The 22,443-nt window shown below is 51.2% G+C and overlaps 1 protein-coding gene across 4 annotated transcripts; it reads right to left on the minus strand.

Annotated features, from left to right (window-relative positions):
• Positions 1-4,218: 4,218 nt before the first annotated feature.
• On the minus strand, positions 4,219-20,834 carry LOC115337789 (deleted in malignant brain tumors 1 protein-like). Of its 4 annotated transcripts, XR_003922241.2 has the most exons (12): positions 19,597-20,833; positions 18,079-18,399; positions 17,039-17,368; positions 16,289-16,603; positions 15,059-15,373; positions 14,341-14,655; positions 13,785-14,099; positions 12,818-13,132; positions 11,848-12,162; positions 9,859-10,005; positions 7,713-9,078; positions 4,219-5,294 (listed from the first exon to the last, which is right to left on the minus strand). XR_003922241.2 is itself a non-coding variant. In XM_030006191.2 (11 exons), exons 1-11 carry the CDS (start codon positions 19,667-19,669, stop codon positions 8,951-8,953), a joined length of 2,889 nt encoding a protein of 962 aa, XP_029862051.1. In that variant the 5' UTR covers positions 19,670-20,833; the 3' UTR covers positions 4,219-8,950. The 4 variants fall into 4 exon arrangements, 3 of the variants coding, with proteins under 3 accessions (XP_029862051.1, XP_040977702.1, XP_029862052.1); XM_030006191.2 differs by having other exon boundaries at positions 4,219-9,078; XM_030006192.2 differs by lacking the exons at positions 4,219-5,294; positions 7,713-9,078 and adding an exon at positions 9,112-9,613 and having other exon boundaries at positions 19,597-20,834.
• Between the last annotated feature and the right edge of the window lie 1,609 nt (positions 20,835-22,443).

Here is a 22,443-nt window from a genome sequence, read left to right on the forward strand (position 1 = left end):
TCTGGTTTGAAGAGATTTAAGTGTGTCCCCCAGCACCCAAGCCATGTCTGCTAAGAGGCTCCCCCCATTCACAGCTGCGTCTGCCCCATTTCATCCCCACCTCCCCGGTCCCCAGCCAGCTCCAGGCTGCAGATCCAGCAGAAGGAGGGTTTGCAATGCTCAATTATGGAGGTTTGCATCCTCAGGAAAAGCTGAGTCTTGTCTTGCAAGTATCCAAAGGTGAACCCCTGCTATACAGAGATATCCCCAGGGTGCTTGCAGAGGGCAAGAAGCCTCCTTTCCCCTCCCAAAATAAAGAGTTTCGAGGGGTTGTGTACATTGAATAGTATGCTCTGGCTGGAGTCTGCCCCAAAGTCTCATTGCTGAAGTCGTCGCATGTATAAAATGCACAGTCTGTATTCTGGGAGTATCACATAATATAAAGAGTAAGGGGATGGTGGTCCAGAAACCGTGCTGTAGCTACTGACATTAAGCTGCACACATGCTCAGGTTTCGGGCACCCCCCATTGTGTTGATTCTCATCCTTAGTTTAAGGGAATTCGGGGAATATACAGACTGATCTCTGAGGTGGGCAATGGTTTACCACAAACCTCCAGGTTTGTGCTAAACATCCCCCTGCTTGTACTATAATTTGGGGTTTCAGTGAATGGTCTTGTTACCTGCAAGCAGCGGGATGGGCTGTGATGGCACGCCTGGGATGACCTGTGGGTTTTTGCATCCCAAGGCTGGAGTTGGAGGCATGGCTATGGGGCAAGGAGCCTGCCCAGTCCCTGGGGCTGGTGCAAGGAAAGCAGAGCATCGCCGAGCCCTGGGACCAGGACACTGGACTGGTTGGGCTCCTGGCTGTGCCATCATCAGAGATGACGGAGCTGGGCATGGTCATGCCTGGCAGAGAGAGCAAAGAGGGGAGCTCAGCACCTCCCCACGCCACAGCCAAGGACCCTGCAGCCCCTTTCCCTTCTCAGCTCCTGGTGAGGGAGGAAGGTCATCCATCCTCAAGAGATGAGTCCTCTCCTCAACCCCCCTCCCTGGGCTGTCTCCACTCAAACCCAGCCTGCAGCCCCCATGACACCAGGCATAATGGACAGCAGGCATCAACATTTCTGAGACAACCCCGCGGGGCACACCCCCCCTCTTTATGACCATGAGATGGGAAACGGCTACATCCCATTCAGTCCATGCTGGGCTGCTAGCTCCCCAGGGCCACAGGCTCCCACGGCTGTGCAGGGTGAGCTGAACCAAATATAAAGAGTCTCAGCAAAAAAGCAGTCCTGAAAGGATGCTCCGTGCGGCGAACGTGGCCTGGGGAAGGGTTGCCTGAGTACACAGCACTGGCATCTTCCCTGCTGTGGCTGAGCTGGGCACTTGGAAAGGGCAGTTTCTGGCCCCATGCAGTCCACGTTGCTCAGCTGAATCCCGCCTGGCACCTATATAAAAATCTTACTGCCCTGTGGTGGAAGATAACCATTAATTTTCAGCCTTTTGTGGCTGCAAAGTTTAAGCCTTTCCTAAAGAGAGCTCCCTCATCTTTTCAATTCACTGCTGTCACCGTGGGAGGCTCATGCCAAGAAGAGGAGCCCCAACAGCTTCCCTGCCCACCTCCAGCTCCCTGTAGTCTGAACATCATCTTAGGGGCTGCAGGAAGGTTTGTTACCCCACCAGTAACTAAGGTGCAGCCCTTGGCATGACGCAGCATGGAGGCACGACATCTTGCCCCTGTGATTTGCCTGCACAGCTACTCGTACCCTTCAACCTGGAAAAATGAGCCTGGATGGTCCAATATCTCCTTGTGAAGCCACGTAAGCACGATGTAATAACGGTGAAGCCAGAAAAACAGAGTGAGATTGCATTCCCTGTAGGCTTGTCACGGGGGATTTAAAAATGAGAGAGAGAGGGGGAGAAATGAGGGGTTTGGATCATTTAAAGAATCACCTCCAATTGTATTAGTAATAAAAAATGATTTAATAGAAATCTATATGAAAGTGCAACTTCACAGAATTCAATGGCAAGGTTCACTCTATTAGTACATGGATAAAATGCACTAAGGACAAGCAAGTTAGAATCAGACTAAACTTATGTATATAGGGACCAAAACTGTAACAGGGTAAAAGGGAATGTTACAAAGAATTAATTTCTTGTGATTTGTGCAAAGATGGGGAATGTGGGAAAGGGTAAGGGAGACCCTTCTTTTGAGTCACTAGGTTCAGAGAAGAACCCCTTGCTTTCTTAACTCCTGTCGGAGTCTAAGTGCAGCTGGATCGACTCCTAGTCCCAGACTTGGGCAACTGTTTATATCTAAAGGGATTATAATAGCATATACGTATATGCTATTATAATCCTATCTATATGTACTATTATAAAGGTATGTATATACATAATAGTATATACATATAATAGCATATAACATACTTAATATATTTGCTATAACATACTTGCTATAGACTATTCAGGTTAGTACACACACATGCATAAAGACACTAAGAGATATACATAAAAGAGTAAAAGAGAATAAGAGAGAGAGAAAAAAAGAGGCTTCCCTCTTAAAAATTCCCCTCAAGGTCAGTGAAAACAGTCACATCTAATGCTTCGGCATCTTTCTCAATGGGTGAAGGGTCAAGCCTCAAGGAGAGAATCAGCCCAGGTCGTGTGAGCTTTCAGAGGTGACAGACCTCCGATTTTCACAAACAGGAAAGTTTGTGAGCTCTGAGAGGCGTCCCGCTCAGAGGGAGATGCTGGTCGCAGCCCGCTGTGGTCCAGGAGAGCTCAAAGGGTCTCAGTACCACTGTTCATGGGTTCAAGAGATGATTGACTTTCATCATTAACAAATTTCTAGAATCCCAGCTGCGTTGGAAAATTCTGAGACTGTTGGAGAATAACTCAAAACATAGATAAGGGATGCTCCCAGATTGTCAGGGGAGGATTGTAATGTCTCAAGGTTGTTATGAGAAAGAACCGGCTGTGGGTTGTTATGAGAACCGTCTATCTCTACTCCTGTCCCCTGCCTCCGCCGGGCAGCAGGAGTCCTTGAGACGCACAGCATATCTCCCTGTCTTCGCTGTGTAAGAGTTCCTGGCACAGTCAAGGGTCGCTTAACTGCCCGACTCATTGCACTTATGCTAAGGCCCAGCAAGCCTTCCCAAATTTGTAAATCAGCCTGGAGAGGGGGAAAGAAATGCACCACCACAGTAATGAGCTGGGTTGTGAAGTCCTGCAAGGTGTGAAACGCGTGATGGAAAAGTGGAAATCACTGATGTCCAGGGTAAACAAATCATTTTTGACTAGTAAGTGTCGTGTTTTAACCCCAGCCAGCAACTAAGTACCACTCACCTGCTCACACACTTCCCCCCCCACCCAGTGGGATAGGGCAGAGAATCAGGAAAAAAAAAGGTAAAACTCATGGGTTGAGATAAGAAGAGCTTAATAGAACAGAAAGGAAGAAAATAATAATAACAATAATAAAATGACAATTATAATAATAAAAGGATTGGAATATACAAAACAAGTGATGCACAGTGCAATTGCTCACCACCCGGTGACCGATGCCCAGTTAGTTCCTGAGCAGCAATCCCCTGCCAGGCCAACTCCCCCCACTTTATATACTAGGCATGACATCACATGGTATGGAATACTCCTTTGGCCAGTTTGGGACAGATGTCCTGGCTGTGTCCCCTCCCAACTTCTTGTGCCCCTCTGGTCTTCTTGCTGGCTGGGCACGAGAAGCTGAAAAATCTTTGACTTAATGTAAACCCTCCTTGGCAACAACTGAAAACCTTGGTGTGTTCCCAATGTTCTTCTCATCCTGAACCCAAACATAACACTATACCAGCTACTAGAAAGAAAATGAACTATCCCAGCTGAAACCAGGACAGTAAGACAGTACACAAAGGGGAAAAAAACCAAAACAAAACCACGTTCCGTTTTCAGCATTGCTATCCCAGCAGCTGCATTTTGAAATGTAACCCTCACTGCATTTATTGTGTGCAAGTGAAAAGGGAGGGTTTGTGTGTTCATGCTCTCAGTGGTGGGAGGGTGCAAGAGCTTTGCAGGCATCACTGCTTGGACAGTCTTGGACTGCAAGCCCTGCTGACATCTCCCACAGACCCATTTTTAAGGGTTCTGTGAAGCAGAGACACAGAAGGAAGTCTGGGGTTGGGGGATACCCATCTTGACCAAGTATTTGACCAAGAGATCACTGTATAACTTACCTTTAACTCTTACTTTAACTCCAAAGTAAGAGCTAAAGATAAGTTATACAATATTTCCCACTGGATCTGAGAAGTGTTCAATCCAATCCATACCATAAGTGGCACAGGAGACAGGGTCAACTTGCAAACCAGGCCACTTCTGATGGCCTCCAACCTCCCAGCATCTAGACTTCTTGTGTTAAGCATGTTCCATTTAGCATCTACTTTTAGATGCATAATTCATGTTTTTGCTTAATTTCTCTTTGATCTAGGTGACAGCATCAGCCTCCACAACCCTCGCTGGGGCAGCAGCTTCCAGAAGCTCCCAGCCCTTTGTGCACTCTCTGGACCTGCTCTATGTGCAGTACACCCTTCCTGAGATGTGGTGACCAGCACTACACACACTGCAAAAGGCGTGGAAGAATAAGGATTGTATATTGCAGCAAAATTATACCCCCTGTCTTGTTCTCAGTGCTCTTCTTAGGATATGCAACGTTTTGTTGGGGTTTTTTTGGCTGCTGCAGCACACAGAGATGATGATTTCAGAGTACTCGTTTGCAGCTGCCTACTGGAAAATGAAAACACTCAAAGCCAGACATGGTGCACCATGAATTTCCTTGCATTGCATTGCATGGATGTGTAGCTAGATGGCAGAAAATCACCTTATTATTCGAGGGCAAGCAGTTGGAAACACTATCCTGTGACTGCCTTGCAGTCTCCAAACTTGCTTGCACCTTCCACGGAGAGCAAAGAGATCACGTATGTGCCAAGAGCTGAGTGTTGCGAACTGTTCTCTGCAAGGCGGCGATGAAAGATGAGAGAAGCCATCAGGATCTTCTTGTGCGGCTCGTTTTAATCTGCTGACTGCTCCCAGTGACTGTAATGGCAGCCCAGCACAGATATCTGCGCTTCAGCACTCTGGGTCTTTGCAAATGACTGAGGTCTACACATGCCAGCATCTCCATGGTTCAGCCCACCATGGCTGATGCAATGCAGGCTCATCTTGTGCTACCCCTCAGCCTTCACATCTCAGCATCTTCCGCTGATCTGAAGCATCCAAAATCTCTCATCCTCCCCTTCAACGATAAATTAATTTGTTGCAAACTCTGTCTAGATAAAGGTAAAGAAGAGATCCCACGGAATAACTTGAGCTGGTGAAAATCCATCAGCCCCAACAGGGATGGAGGAAGCCCACAGCTTGAAAATTTTTATCCAAAACACCTGATCCCCCTCTTGTAGGACTCCCCAGCACCATCCCTGGACATTCAGGCTGCCAGATGCCCTGGAAGCCCTTCGGATCCACCCCAGAGCCCCTGAGGATCCTTGCAGTTCTGGATCTGGCACAGGCAGCCAAGCAGTCCTAGCTGCTCTTGCAGACCCTCCAGGGGCAGAGTCCAGCCCCACCAGGGCTGACAGCGGGGAGGAGGTGGTACTGGAGAGGGACCTAAGCTGTGCTCAGTGTCGTGGTCATGACTGGGGAGGAGGATATGAAGCAAATCATTGCCTGCCCAGACACTGACACCCCTCACCGTACCTTCATCTTCCCATCCTTTGGTGTCCTCCATACTGAACCTCCCACAAGGGCCTCCCAAAGGAGCTCCCTCCTGGGGGATCATCACTGCAATGATACTCAAGACACACAAAAATGAAGAGCCCATGAAGAAGTACCTCTGTGAGCAAGGGCCATTGCCTTATTTATCACCACATGAAGGCAGCGTGACTGATGGGTCAGAAGTGTCAGTGTCCTGGGGCTGCAGGGCATGGACTGGAGTTACCCCCAGGGCCCATTTGCAGAGGACGCTAAAAGGGACTGCAGGGACAGACTGGAAAATGCATGTAGGACCAGCACACCCCAACCTTGGATGTTTCAGAGACTTGTGCATGGGTGTCAGTTCCTTTTTGCAAGGTGCCCTATGTCCCTCATTGCTGTTAGACACATGCGCTTAGCTACCCAGATCCCTTTTATACCCTTAAAAAGAGCTTTACCCCACTCCTAATGCTTTCTTGCCACCTCCATGGGCTTTAAACACAACCTGAAGAATGGACAGGTTTTACAGTCAAAATTAGTGCCCAAGGAGATGTTGGGTGGTGGGTGCACTGCCTGTCCCACCACATTGGTAGCTGGATATCCCGTCTCACCTCCCAGCCCTCCACAAAGAGCCAACCAAGCATCCCTGATCGAATACCCAGGTTGCATCAAACTGAAGCAACCCAGGGATGTGTCCAGAACAGCTCATCTGCAGAGAAGATGAAGGAGCAGGAGGCTCTGCAGTAGCCTGAGACGACCACCCAGCCATGCAAGGGAAGACCCTGGAGCTGAACTCCTCTAAACGATGCCAGGAAAAGGCTGAAAAGGGAACTGTACTTCTGTGGTAGAGCATAACCCTGGGCCACAGCTTTAGGAACGAGAAGAAAGAAAAGCTAACTCTGCAAAACCTGCTGTGTGTATCTCCGTTACCCTCATTAGGGTCATTAGGGGAATGACCGTTACCCTGTTCTTTAGCAGAGAGCAGGACCAAGGCAGTCAGGGGTCAGCACAGGATGTCCTTGTGGCCTAAGGCAGAACTATTAATCCTGATGTATGTTTTCATCTCAAAGTGCCTGAAGTAAGGTATATTTCAGCTGACTAAGGGATGTTCCTGTAGCATGAAAGGGATCATGTGTTGCATACCCCAGGTCGTGGTGCCAGGACCTGGGTGCCTCATGGGACAAGACCTGCTGAGATAGCTTTGGGGGACTGGATAAGGGGTGAAGGATCCAGCCCTGCTGTAGCCCCTACCACCCTCCAGAAGCAGCCCTTGGAGTGTATCTAGGGGTATCTTGGGGCCCTCAAACCCGGGGAGAAATATAAAGATGATGTTACAGCAGAAGCCTTGAGAAGTGGAAACACACAAGTCAGTGTAGGGGACAGGCATGGGATGATAAGAGATGGGGCACACTGGAAAGCCCAAGGCTATTAGCAGCTCACCGATCGTCAGCTTGCAGGCCTGTATCTGGACAAAAACAGTTTTAGGAGTAACAAAGAAAAAGTACCCAACACAGAGAAAAAGCCTCATATATAGTTGGTTTGGGTGCAATATTGATCTGCGGGCAGATAAGGGAAGAACAAAGTGTGAAGGTATGTCAGAAAACATGTGAATCTGAAAACAGAAGGTGAGGAGGATGAAGAAATCCCATCAACATCACACTCTTCCCAGGAAAAAGCTTGGATCCCTGATAACCCACTGCCAAGCCCCCTTGCATGAGGAAGACTGGTGCCATTGACCTTCAGACTGAGGGAACAGCAGAAAAGTAAGCATAGGACCTGGAAAAGTGGCAGAAACTAAGGAGTGTGTGCCCCAGGCAACTCCTTTTTAGTGCAATAGAGCCCAGGACCAAGCCACATCCATGCAGGTATTAAATGAAAATTCCCAACATCACCATCAACTGGACTATGAAATGTTCACGCAAGGCTTACTACAAGTTTAACACAAAGAGTTACTACTCAGAGAATACTTCCACAAGCCTTAAACACTCCTCCATACATACCACAGCCACAGACTTGGCCATAGTCTTGTCTGGTCCTCCTTTGCAATTGTCCTGCATACTGTAGGATCAGCTTTTACTCATTAGTTCTCCAAGCGTTTGGTCCATTTGGGCTCTCTGTGCACTCCTCATTTCCCTTGGCAGATGCTTTCCACACATTGTGCAAGCCATCTTCTGTTGTCCAGCTTGGTCAATCCTCTCAGGGCACTCCAAACCTTCATCTTCTAAGACCCTGGGACCCAGCGTGCATCCCCTGTTTCCTCTCTTCCCCCTGCCTTGCAGATGTTCATGCTTTTCCCTCACCACAGCCACCGTATTTATCACATCGCTCAGTCTGTTTCCCTCTGGTTGACTACCTTTCTATTTTCCTGGTCCTTCATGAGCAGGACCATCCTCTCAACACAAGGGGCTGCTCAGCTGCTCATAGTCCCATACCACTTGGATTGGCATGAGCTGCGGTGGTACCCAGTGCTTATTTCTATGACCAGAGCTTCTTAAACCTCCTGCCAGCATTCCTCTGCATGGCTGACTTGCACCTCCATGCCCTCCAAGCCCTTCACAAGAAGCCTCTGACCTCTGAGAAGACCCAGGAGTCTGATGTCCAAGGATACAAGGCACAGGAGCGTGTTTGGGAATACAGCAGATGGAAGAGATCAGCGAAATCTACTAGCCACCATACAGATGCATCTACTGAGCTGTAGGTCCTTTGTCACATTTGCCAGTCCCATATCAATGTCCTAAAACTAGGGCATCTCAGATGGCTCTATAAATATCTGCGTGAGGCCTAAACTGAGCTTTCAGGTGCAGTTTGCAAAACTGTTCAACTTAACCACTGTAGGGAAACAAGTGCCTGGCATATACTTTGGGGTAAACTTTGCAGCCTCCGCTGACTGGCTATAAAAAAAAGAAGAAAAAAACCCTCCAAGATTAAAATACTGCTCGAGTCTTACAGAAAGTTTTTATTTTCAAAAATGCACCAAAAAAAAATTTGAAAGAGAAATTTGAAAAAAAAAATTTTTTTTAAATTTCTACGCATCAAATGTCTTCTGCGTGCAGACCATTGGTGCCGCACAGTATGTGTCATGCCTTGTATCGCTCAGGTTAACTGACCAAGGTGGGCATGGAGATGGGTGGTGGATGTAGTGACCTAGCTCTGTAGAGACGAGGTGGTCCTGGGCCCTTGGTGAAAGAGCTGTGTGCTGGGACGGAGCTGCATCACTGGAGTTTTAGGTCTGGGCTGGTCACAGGCTGTGCTGAGCTCTCTTGTTGTCAGCATCCCCAGCAGGAGCCACCTTGGCTGCTGCTTGCTCTTCTCGCAGCATCAAGAGGTACGTGTCAGAGACAACCAGCTCCTCCATGTGCACAGAACCTGCAGAGCACGGTGATTCAGTCGATGGTATGCTCCACACAGCCTGAATTTTCCCCTTTTTAACAAGACTGAGGATGCTTGCTCCATTGGAGACAGCACAAATCACTTTGGCTTGGCCAACAACAGTGGCAGCACAGGGCATACAACCACCGTCCCTGCCAGCACTCAGACACGAAGCTTGCTTTGCAGAAACCACCCTTGATCCAGCATTTGGTCCACACAGTACTTTTCATCAACATGATGGACATTCAACAAGACAACATGGAGATCTTCGACACAGGCAATCCCAACCACTCAACCCCACTTTCCCAGAGTCTCTACCACAGCCCTGAAACTTCAGGAACAGACAAAATTCCTGGTCTTTTCTCATCCCTTGGGCTAAAGGTGGAACATCCCTTGCCAACAGGGAGCTAGGAACCCACAGAGCCATTCTCTGCTCAGAGCTCCTGTCTGATGTACAGGCAGCATAGGCAGCAGAAGGAAGCGCAGGCAGTGTTAGAGGAGGCTTCAAGGGCTGTCCCACCTCCCAGCACGTCTGTAACCCAGCAGGGAAGATGGTGTCAAAGTGAAAGGGGAAGAGTGGAAAGAAAGAAAGGGGAAAAGGATGGGGAGAGAAGAGGTCAAACCAGAAAAGGAAGTTCCTTCCAACACAAGCCACGGGAAAAAAAAAAAAAACTTCTGTCACAACTCTGCTGACATCAATGTTTTGAATAAAACTCGTTTCTAACACGCACTACTTCTACAAGCTCCGTTGCCCTCTTCACCCACAGCAGAGCTCACCTTGGGGGAAATTAAAAGACCTGTTTTGCATTCGCCTCCTCCTCTGGTACAGAAGAGTCCCGCAGACCAGCATCAAGACTGAAAGGATGATCGAGACCAGCAACGGGAACAGCGGCAGAGGCTGCGGAGGTCTGACGGTAACATAGCCTGTGGAGAGAAAGCAAACATCTCTTCATCCAGAGCTAATTCAGGAGATAAATGGACATAATGAGGACATGAGGAAATGGGCACAGTGTGCACCGTGGCAAATTCCCATTAGGCAGCAGAAAATACTCTTTTCTCCCATGAGGCTGGTTAAATATTGTAACAGAGATGAGGAGGGCATTTGGATCTCGATCCTTGGGGACTTTCACATCTTCACTGGTCAAGGCCATGAACAACATGGTCTAGTTGGTCTAACAGAGAGTGGAAAATTAGACGAGAGCTCTCCAGAGATCCTTGCAGTCTACATCGTTTTGTGATCGTATGATTCAGGAAAGGATATACAAAGAAAGCTTCTGCTAAGACCCTGTCACCATCAGGCATGGTCCCCCCGGTGCTGTAGCACCTTTGCACTGGTCATGGCCATTCAACGCTCACATTCATGCATCATCTGGTGTATCATGACTGTCTATGCTTCCAGGGTGGACCGCTGGGGAAGCCAAGGCCATTCAAGGTGCCACCACTCTTGACTGCTGCAACCAGGGCAATCTGCAGAGCGGCTTATTCCTGGTGGGCCCTACCAGGGCTGGACGACTGCAGAATGGTCCCTTCTGCAAACCACATCCTGTGGTTACCCATTTCTCTCCTCAAAGAAGCCTGGGTGACCAGTTAAGACAGAGATGCCTGCGGGATTTACCACCCATGTGGTACTCTCCCCAGGGAGACTGCATTTGAGTCCAGGTGGCTCCTAAGCAAGTACATCCAGTCCTGGATAACTCACTGGACGCAGACATCCTTCTTAGAAGGACATGGAGATACCTCTATGTTCCCACTGGCCTTGAGGGGACCACAGAAGCTTTGAGGTTTGTCCAAAGTTAGATGGGAAAAGAAGGGCAAGGCTGGATGCTGGGACAAGTCTTTCCAACACTAACCATGGCCCCCATCTTCCCAGCTCAGCCATGAGGATATTCCCCATGCCGTAGCTTTTCCTCCTGAAAGGTTTTTATCGTAATATTTCCTATGGTCAGGATCATTCCCCTCCAACTTGTGCCGAGCACATACTTGGGAACGTCCATCCTGAGATGACATTGTTGGCTGTGGTGCTCAAGATGATTCCAGTGGGGTCTACAAACATAGGACCCAGCCTGGGCTGAATGAAAGCCCATCTTCACTCTCCAGTGTGCACATCCTTGTCTCTGCCTCCTGAGCCACTCACAGGCGTGCACCCTCCGAGCTAAAGCAAGGAGGTCACACCAGCATAGAATGGTTTGGGTTGGAAGGGACCTTTAAAGGTCATAGAATCATTTAGGTTGGAAAAGACCTTTAAGATCATAGAATCCAACCATTACTCAACACTGCCAAGGCCACCACTAAACCATGTCCCTAAGCACCACATCTTTTAAATACCTCCAAGGATGGTGACTCAACCACTTCCCTGGGCAGCCTGTTCCAATGCTTGACAACCCTTTAGGTGAAGAAATTTTTCCTGATATCCAATCTAAATCTCCCCTGGTGCAACTTGAAGCCATTTCCTCTTGCCCTATCACTTGTTACTTGGGAGAAGAGACCAACACCCACCTCATTACAGCCTCCTTTCAGGTAGTTGTAGAGAGCGATAAGGTCTCCCCTCAGCCTCCTTTTCTCCAGGCTAAACAACCCCAGTTGCCTCAGCCACTCCTCATAAGACTTGTTCTCTAGACCCTAGGTCATCTAGTCCAACCCCTTGCAATAAGCAGGGACATCTTCAACTAGATCAAGTTGCTCAGAACCCCATCCAACCTGACCTTGATTTTTTCCAGGGTTGGGGCATGCCCAGACCCTTTTCCAAACCAATAGTGGCCACGTTACCTGAGCACACCACACTGGCGTCTTCCCCATGGTCACAGTTGTGTGTCCCCCATGGCCTGGCCAGGCACTCCGAGAGGGTGTCCTCCTTCCCTGTGCAGTTCACGTCGTCCAGCCAGATGGCATTGTGCCCCTTCCCAAACTGAGCTGCACCAGGGGCTGAGACCACCGTCCCGCAGCCCAGCTGCCGGCACACGACCGCGGCATCCTCTTCATCCCAGCTGTCATCGCACACGGTCCCCCACTGGTGCTGGTGGAGCACTTCAACTCTCCCAGCACAGAGGCTTGAGCCGTTCACCAGCCGCAATGCCGGGGGGTCTGAAACGGGACAAGGCAGACACCCTTTTTGGAGGTCTCCTTCCACATCTGCACTGCTCGTAGTGGCTAATGCACATTGCCCAACAGCAGAGGGACGTTGGATATTTAAAGCTAGGCTTCAATTAACATCAACTAAAATAAGAAAACTGCTGAAATAGAGAAAATTCAGACATGTTTGCTGGAAAAGGACAAAAGCAGTGGAATTTGTAAAACTCTTCCCTTCCTGACCACTGGCATCTTTGTATGATGGGTCCCTTCTTCCTACCCTGCTCTCAGTCCAGCAGCTTTTGGTGGTTTTCTGGATTGCAACAAATTCTACATCTCACCCTCTAGGTCCCTAAGTAAAGCCTCTTTCTTCCCGTCCCCTTGAAGACTTGATTGTGCGTCTCTCATTGCTTTGCTCAGATTCTTGTGCTTAGCATTTCTCAGGTTGCTTGGGTCCTCCACACCCCCAGGGTTTCATCAGCAAGACCAGTCACTGAACAAGGCGGTCAGACCTCTGCAGAAGAGTGACCTGAGCTCTTCCATGGGGTTCAGTGCTACCCAGGCTCAGAGGAGACCATGCCACCAGTAAAGTCACCCTCCACCTTTCCAGCCACAGAGCCCAACACTCCCCTGAATAATGTCATTCGAATAATAATAAAAAAAAAATTACCTGAGCACACAACACCAGCATCTTCCCCATGGTGACAATTAATGGGTTCCTCCATCCTGGACCTGCATTCAGAGAGGGTAACTTCTGCCCCCGTGCACTCAACTTCACCCAGCCAGATATGGTTGGACCCTGGCCCAAAATGAGCCGAGCCTGGAGCTGATAGAGCCACCCCGCAGCCCATCTGCTGGCACACCACCTCGGCATCGTTTAGGTCCCAGCCGTCGTCACACACCGTCCCCCACTGCTGGTTATGAAGCACCTCGACCCTCCCGGAGCAGCGGCTGGAGCCATTCACCAGCCGGAGCTGAGCTAGTCCTGGAATTATGAAAGACACGTGGAGGTCAAACACATATATGTTTCTTGCCCATGCATTGAAATATGGGTCCTCAAATGGTGGCCACCTGCAAGGTAATGTGGAGACTGTCACTGGCATAAACATAGGCATCTGATCCCATTTTATGTGCCCTCAGGCACCCAAGAAACCCATGAGGAGGGGACAGCCATGACACAGGGCTGAATGGGAGACCCACCTCCAACTGGAGTGGTGGCAGGAGGCCAGCGCATCACAAGTGGCACAAGATACTGGTGTCCTGGCAGTCCAACCAGACAAGATGGACCCAAGGTAGAGGGGAGGTTCAAGGGACTTTACAGTACGGTGACAACACGTGCCACATTAGCAGCATGCACATATGAAGAAGGAAAGGATGCTCATAGCAGAGTCAAGGGACCAGTTAAGCCATTATAGGGGAGAGCAAGGTGGTGGTTGGGGACGGACACTTGTTCTTCTGGCAGCAAGTTCTCAGGGTGGCCAAGGGGAGCTGCTGCTCTCAGACAACCTGAAATTAGTTCCTATACAGAGGCAAGAAGCTTAATGTGAGCAGAGTAGAGGTGTTTAACCACTGAGTTATCCATGTGCCCATTTTGCTCCTTCCAGAGCTGCACCACAATGGGGTATGGGCTGGCTTACCCAGGCACACCACGCTGGCATCTTCTCGGTGGTTGCAGTTACTCTCTCCCCACGGTCTGGCCCTGCACTCAGAGAGGGCAGCCTCGGTGCCGGTGCAGTTCACATCGTCCAGCCAGATGGGCTCGTGCCCCATCCCAAACTGAGCTCTGGGTGGAGCGGCTACAGCCATCCCACAGCCCAGCTGCCGGCACACTACTTCTGCATCATCCAGGTCCCAGTTGTCATCACACACGCTTCCCCATCGCTGGTTGTGCAGCACCTCAATTCTCCCAGAGCAGCGATTTGAGCCGTTCACCAGCCGGACCTCGGTAGGGTCTGAAATGGGAAGATAAGAGCGGTGTCACCTTGTGGTGGTAGACCTAGTGATGGAGAAAGCAAGTGTTGGATGTGAGCTGGAGGATGAACCCCCACATGTTCAGCATTTGTCTTGACTCAGAGATTTGAGGATTCCCATGTGGAAAGAATATCATCAGAGATAAGCAAGGAAAACCAGTCCTGGAGCTCCTGCAGTGTTGGTACCCACCCAGGAGCTCATCAGCAGAGGAACAGCAACTACCTGAGCACACCGCACCAGCGTCTTCTCTGTGGTGGCACTTGTGAACTCCTTTCGGCTTGGCCCTGCATTCGGAAAGGGCGGACTCGGTCCCTGTGCAGTTCACTTGGTCCAGCCAGATGGGATCACGTCCCCGGCCAAAGTGAGCGAAGCCTGGGGCTGCCACTGCCGCCCCACAGCCCAGCTGCCAGCACACCACCTCGGCATCCTGCAGGTCCCAGCCATCGTCACACACTGTGCCCCACTGCTGCTGATGAAGCACCTCGACCCTCCCAGCGCAGCGGTGTGGGCCATCTACCAACTGAAGTGCCATCGGGTCTGGAATGAAGAATGACAACAAACAACCCTTCAGGAAGGGCTGGTGGAAGTGGTCCTGGGCATGGGATCTCACACAGGACTGTGGGCCCCCCCCTACTCTCGGCTCCCTGACATGACACCTTCATGAAACAGGGATTCCCGTGGGACCCTGCATGGTCATTCACACCATGGAGATGCTCAGTGTTTGTCCACTTGGGCTGAAAATGAGCCAGGGAACATGGGAAAAGCAGCAGTGATGGGATCCCCCTTGCATCCCTTGCCCTTATTACCATTATTATCATGATTATCACTAGTATCAAGGGAATTATCATTCCCTTGCCCTCTGGAGGAAAGGGAGGTATGGCTCGGTGGTGGCACAGCTCTTCCTACAGACATGTGGCAGGAATGTGGTTGGGGGGCTCACCTGAGCACACCACACTGGCATCTTCCCCGTGGTGGCAGCTGTGGGTGCCCCACACCTGGGTTCTGCACTTGGTAAGGGCAGCCTCCGTCCCCTGGCAGCTGACCGTCTCCAACCAGATGGGGTCATAGCCCCTGCCAAACCTAGCCCAGCCTGGAGCAGAGATTGGAGCGCCGCAGCCCAGCTGCCGGCACACCACTTTGGCATCCTCCATGTCCCAGTCGTTGTCACACACGGACCCCCACTGCTGGTCATGAAGCACCTCGAGGCGCCCAATGCAGCGATTCGGGCCGTTCACCAGCCGTAGCTCCGTGGGGTCTAAAAGGGGGAATGAGACAAATGAATAAACGGGGGCATGGTACACCTCAGCCCTCATACAAGGTAGGAGTGTGTAATCGTGCTTCCCCCATCCACATCAGCGTCTTCAGTTGGAAGCAACAGAAAGACCTGGTTGTATTTAGGAGAAGATAAAAACACTGTGGGATGCCTCGCAGAGTGCGTTTCCATTGGGCAATGCCAAGAAGACTCTTGGACATCCATGTCCAAACCATGAGCGTGCTTCGGAGGTCTCCTAGGGTGACTACATCTCCCTTGGAGAACACATCTAAACAGGAAACGCTTTAAAAACCTGTGTTTATTTACTCTAGTCAAATGAAGTCTGGAATGGCTTGGCTCTCTCAAGGATGAGAGTCTTTCCATGGTGCTTCTCTGTTTGCTCTGCTCTACTGCAGCTCCTTGCAAATATTCCCTGAACTCACCCAGTTTAGTCTTCTGGGAAGACAGGGCTGGCATCCCACTGCAAGCTGGAGGAATGGGGGGGATGTCTTTCCATCTTGGACTATCTCTAGAGATCCAGAAGCTTGAGACATAAAGATGGAGAAGCCTCCAGCCACACATGGCAAACATTGATGCCCAAATGCCTCCTCCGACCGCATGCACTTCAACATCCAGAGCAGGTGTGCAGGATGGATGTAGCAAGCCACTTGAGAACTGACATTTTAAGGTGTCAGATAGAAGACTACCACAAACGGGCAGGAATGCATCCAGATAGTCTATTGATATGATGCCTACAGAAGCAGAGCTATCTCACCTCCTGAGTATTTTTGACTGTTGCTTGCAATGGCGTTATACCCGAAGGAAAACAATGTGCACGGAGGGAAGCAAACTGAAATTAGATGCAAGTGTACCTACAGAAAAACTTCTCCTTGAAGCCATGACCTGGACCAGGCTTACCTGAGCATATGACACCCGCATCTTCTCTGTGGTTGCAGTTATGGACTCCCCAGGGCCTGAAGCTGCATTCAGTGATGGCACCTTCCATCCCAGTGCAGTTCACCTCATCCAGCCAGATGGGACTGTGTCCTTGCCCAAACAGAGCCCTGCCAGGGGCTGACATGGCCAGCCCGCAGCCCAGCTGCCGGCACACCACCTCAGCATCGTTCACGTCCCAGTTGTCATCGCACACTGTCCCCCACTGCTGGTTGTGGTGGACCTCAACTCGCCCTGAGCAGCGGCTGGAGCCATTCACCAGCCGGACCTGAGTCGGTTCTGAAAAGAGACAAGTGCCAAAAACATCTGGATGTCCCAGGAGGTGACAGGGCTGGAGCTGACTAGTCCTTCAATCATCCCAGAACCTCACAGCTGGAGGGTGAGGAGGTTGCCCACCCAAAATGAGAAGAGCAGGCTCCCCTCAGGTGCTCACCACCTCTCCAAACTCATCACCCTCCCTGGCAGGTGTCATCTGGATGGACATCCCCTCTGATGCTCCCTCTTCCCTTCCCCAGCACACACCCACCCATCAGAGGATTCTTCCTGCTTCTGTTGGCAGGGCTGCAATAGGGACATCTACATCCAGGACCATTTCAAAGGTCTTCTGCTCTTTTCTCCACCCTTCCCTCAAAAAAAACCCAACAAAAAACCAAAACCAAAAAAAACTATGATAGCCTGGGTGCCAGCCCTGATGGAGCAGCAGTGAAGACATACCTATGCATTCAACGCCAGCATCCTCTCCATGGTTGCAGTTATGGCTTCCCCAGGACCTGGCCTGGCACAGAGAAAGGGCAGCCTCCGTCCCAGCACAGGTCACTTCGTCCAGCCAGATGGGCCCCGACCCTTGCCCGAAGGCAGCCCCAGACAGAGCTGACAGTTCTTGGCCACAGCCCACCTCCCTGCACACCACTTTGGCGTCCACCAGGCTCCAGTTGTCGTCACACACGGTACCCCATTCACCATTGTGGAAGACTTCAACTCTGCCGGAGCAGAAACTAGAGCCGTTCACCAGCCTGGTATGCGTCGAACCTGGAACGGGTGCCCCTGCAAACACCCCGGGGGAGCAAACAGTCAGAGACTTTGCTGGGCATGCCGTTGCCGGCAATGCTTAGGAGCAGGGTCTTCTGCCCAGCAAGCCCAGATGGCATCCGACAGGCTGTGCCCATGAAGGGGTTCATCCCCGTGAAGCCAAGAGGCAGTTGGGCTGAGAAACAGCCAGGGATCTGCAGCCTCAATGCCAGAAGATGTGGAGAGCTTTGGAAGGTGAGACCAGCATTTGGAAATTGCCTGGAGCAATGGTGTGAAGAGGCTAATTCTTCACAAAATTAGGTAGGGAGGGAGTAATTCTGCCTACCTGTAGGGGCCAGATCCAGCTCAAAATTAAGGGCCCTACCTGCCAGTGGCCACAATTACGTGTCTGTCTGTGAGCTGGGTGCCTACACTCACTGTACAATCAGAGGACACCCAGTCAACAACAAGGGGCAACCAGCCAACAAGAAGGGACGACCAGTCAACGAGAATTGGCCACCAGTCAACAGCAAGGGGAAAACACTCAACAGCAAGGGGCAACCACTCAACAAGGACTGACTACCAGTCAAAAAGAAGGGGCAACCACTCAACAAGGAGTGGCTACCAGTCAAAAAGAAGGGGCAACCAATCAATAGCAAGAGGCACAACAGTTGTCCTGCCTGCTGTTTAACCCTTTGGTTGTCCACAGCAGTTGATGCAAGCCATGGTGGGTGCGTGCTCCTCACCTGAGCACACAACGCTGGCGTCTTCCCCGTGCCCGCAGTTGTGGGCTCCCCAGGGCCGTGCCTGGCACTCGGAAAGGGCAGCCTCCGTCCCAGTGCACCGTACGTTGTCCAGCCAGATGGGGTCTGCTCCTCGCCCGTAGCGAGCCCCGCCAACGGCCGACAGCGCCATCCCACAGCCCAGCTGCCGGCAGACCACGCGGGCACCATTGAGGTCCCAGTGGTCATCGCACACCGTCCCCCAGGTACCACTGTAAAACACCTCCAGCCGGCCCGTGCAGGAGTCAGGGCCATTCACCAGCCTTACGTTGGCAGGACCTGACGCTGGTGACAATGGAGAGCAAAGGGAAGGAGATGTTAATGGGAAATCATGCAAGAGGCTAGAGAGCAGCTGGGAAAGCATATTGACACTTGTTGGCCTAAAGGAATGGGGGAGAACCAGCAAGAGAGAGAGAAAGACATGAACAATTATAATTTTATTATAATTATTTTCAGGGGGACACATGGCAGCTGGCCCATGAGTAACCTCCAGGCTTTTCCAGAGAAAAATAGTGAGAATAGTGTCCCTCAAAACCATGAAGGCCAAAATACATTAACATGTTTTGCTAATTGCTTTTTAAGTGCTTGACTCTGCACAGGTTGCAGGATGAACTCCCTAAGCACAACACCAGCACGGGTAACTGAGTTGCAGGCTTTTTGTGGGAGTGATTTTGAGCAAGACTGTGCAGCCGGGAGCACAAGGTGCCAGGGACTCTGTACCCACAGTTCTAACCTGGCTTTGCTGGATGAACAGCCTTGACCTCAGGGTAGGGAATGGAGCTGAGCAAAGGGCTCCCTTACTTTCTGCAAGCACGCATCTTGCTTCTTCAGAGCAGCCTGACCCAAGCACATCAACACTGTGATATGGCCTTCCCCATCACAGGGCACGTAAATCCCATTCCTCCTCATTTTTTGGCCATTCAAGCTCCATAGCCCATCATCAGTGCTACTGAAATGGCAGCAACACACTCAGTGCACTTGGTTTCTACACCTTTCCCACTTTTCACTGCTTATTCCTAATGTGCTGTGTGACTCTACCACCATAAAAATTTCTCTTCTCTTCATGGCATGTACCTTCTAGAAGATACTGGCACTTTTGAGGGAGCCTCAAGTCTTTTGCAGCCATCAGCTGGAGGAGAGCTGCCCATTGCAGCTGGGCTTGGCAGGTCTGCATCTACCCTACTTGCAGAAGCACCCGTTGCTCTACACGCGTACCTTATGAAGCCATGAAACCATGGGTGTTGCTCTAAGCATGCAATTTAAGAAACCATGAAACCATGGGTGTTGGTCTACACATGCACCTTAACCATGAAACCATGGGTGTTGCTCTTAAGCGTGCACCTTACAAATTTGCAGCAACCACAATCAAACTGCCCAGAAACGAAGAGGAGCAGCAGCACTCTGGCATGCCACATCCTAAAATGCGGCGTTCAACCAGCACCAGGGAGGAGGGGATGCGGGGGGAAATGCGAGAGCACTCACCGCACAGCCCTGCTAGGATGAGGAGGATCTCTGCAGCCCCAAGACCAGCATGGATGGATAGTCTGTCACCCATAGGGTGCCCAGCGGACAGCAAAGGACTTTTGGAGAAGCTGCTCCCAGACTGGCAGGGGTGCAGGAAGAGGTAGGCTTGGCAGGGGCTGAGATCAGGTCCACCATCACCAGCTGGAGAAGAAATATGCTGAAGACCTGATGAAGGCAGCTGGGAAAGGACACTTTCCACACTCCATCCCCCGGCTCCCCAGTGGCTCTTGCATCACGTGGATCAAGGGGAACCGAATCTTCTACTTTCAGCTTGATCGTTGGTGACCAGCAAGCATCCTCTGTCTGCAGCTGCTGTGGGTGACATCCCATGGGTCCACTGTGCAAGAGGACATCAGAAGGGGGACGGGGAGGGCTGGGGGAGTTGCAGGGCTTGGTTGTAGTGTCTTAGCTTCGCCCCAGCAAGTGTGTCTGCTCATACACAATGCAGACTCCGTAGCCAACAGACAAGAAAATGGATGAGCATCAAATGGCCCATTGCCTTGATGGGGAGCAGACTCCGGTATGGCCCCACCGAAGGGGCTGAGACCAGCGGATCAGGTGTGGGCACCAGCATGGCAACCCTTCAGAAGCATCTCAGAAGCTTGGGACAGGCAGCAAGTGCTCTTGGCAGGGAAGGAGAGCAGCCTTTTCCACTTTCAGCTACTATCTCATTCAGATCTGAAGCAGGAATTTGGCCCAAACCTGCTGAGGCCATCTGCAAGAGGTCCTTTTCTCCATCCCCACAGGCAAGTGTCGTGGTGAGGCTGCAGACATGCCCGTGGGACCACAACTGGCAGCAGGTCAGCCAAGGATCTCCCAGTTATTAATTGCCGAGCAGAGGACACCAGACACCATGTCCTCCTGCCTAGCTCTTATTCTCCTTTCTTGCTTGGCTTAAGCTGCCATCTTTGTCATGACTCTTCCCTCCCCTTCAGCTCACCGAGGTCTGGGATGGGGTCTCCATGGTTGACCTGAGGACTTCAACCATCTCATCGGTCAAAAACAGCTGGGGCAGGCATCGATTTGCCATTGCTTTTAGGATTCAACCTCAGGAACAAACCTTGAGTTCACCACAACAAAGTTCTGACTAAGTTACGAATTCAGTTCTGGGCTTTGTTGAAGGTGAGCTGTCAGCCTGACCTCGGTACCGGGGAAGATTATGGAACAGTTTGTCTTGAGAGCATTCACACGGCAAGTCCAGGATAAGAAGGGGATCAGGCTCAGTCAGCATGGGTTTACAAAAGGCAGGTCCTGCTTGACCAACCTGATCTCCTTCTATGACCAGGTGACCCGCCTAGTGGATGAGGGAAAGGCTGTGGATGTTGTCTACCTTGACTTCAGCAAGGCCTTTAACACTGTCTCTCATGGCATACTCCTTGAGAAACTGGCGTCTCGTGGCCTGGATAAGCGTACTCTTCACTGGGTGAAAAACTGGCTGGATGGCCAAGCCCAGAGGGTTGTGGTGAATGGGGTGAAATCCAGTTGGCGGCGGGTCACAAGTGGTGTTCCCTAGGGCTTGGTGTTGGGCCCGGTTCTGTTTAATATCTTTATCGATGATTTGGATGAGGGGATCGAGTGCTCCCTCAGCAAGTTTGCAGACGACACCAAGTTGGGAGGCAGGATCGATCTGCTTGAGGGTGGGGAGGCTCTACAGAGAGATCTGGACAGGCTGGATCGATGGGCTGAGGCCAATCGTATGAAGTTCAACAAGGCCAAGTGCCGGGTCCTGCACTTCGGTCACGGCAACCCCATGCAGCGCTACAGGCTTGGGGAAGAGTGGCTGGAAAGCTGCCTGGCAGAGAAAGACCTGGGTGTGCTGGTTGACAGCCAGCTGAATATGAGCCAGCAGTGTGCCCAGGTGGCCAAGGCGGCCAACAGCATCCTGGCCTGTATCAGAAATAGTGTTGTGGCCAGCAGGAGCAGGGAGGTGGTTGTTCCCCTGTACTCAGCGCTGGTGAGGCCGCACGTCGAGTCCTGTGTTCAGTTTTGGGCCCCTCACTACGGGAAAGACATTGAGTTGCTGGAACGTGTCCAGAGAAGGGCAACCACGTTGGTGAGGGGCCTGGAGCACAAGTCTTATGAGGAGCGGCTGAGGGAGCTGGGGCTGTTCAGTCTAGAAACGAGGAGGCTGAGGGGAGACCTTATCGCTCTCTACAACAATTACTGAAGGGGGTTGTAGTGAGGTGGGTGTTGGTCTCTTCTGTCAGGTGGCTGGAGATAGGACAAGAGGAAATGGTCTCAAGTTGAGGCAAGGGAGATTTAGGTTAGATATTAGGAAAAATTTCTTTACTGAGAGGGTTGTCAAACATTGGAATGGGCTACCCAGGGAAGTGGTTGAGTCACCATCCCTGGAGATATTCAAAAAGCGAGTGGACAGGGTACTTCAGGACATGGTTTAGTGGGCATGGTTAATGGTTGGACTCGATGATCTTGAAAGTCTTTTCCAACCTAAATGATTCTATGATTCTAGGGAGGGGGTGCAGGAGCAAAGGGGGAGATGTGAGGCAGCCCCCCTGTACTGGTGGCCCAGGCCAGCACCCACAGGAGGGTCCCCTGTCCCATCCCCAGCTCCAGCCCCCCAGGGGAATATGTGGCACCCCAGGCACAGGGACACGTGGGCCGCCAGGTCCCCAGAGACATACCACCCCCAACTCAAGCAGCCCCCACCCCCAACACCCACCTGCACCCAGAGGGGTCACGACACGTTGGTGGCTCCAGGATGGCAACGTCCTCGGTCCCAGTCCTGGGGGCTGCGAGCAAGTCGGGGCAACAACACGGGGGGAAAAGGGGAGGATGAGGGGGGGG

This window comes from Aquila chrysaetos, unplaced genomic scaffold (assembly GCF_900496995.4).
Source record: "Aquila chrysaetos chrysaetos unplaced genomic scaffold, bAquChr1.4, whole genome shotgun sequence".
Lineage (NCBI taxonomy): Eukaryota > Metazoa > Chordata > Aves > Accipitriformes > Accipitridae > Aquila > Aquila chrysaetos.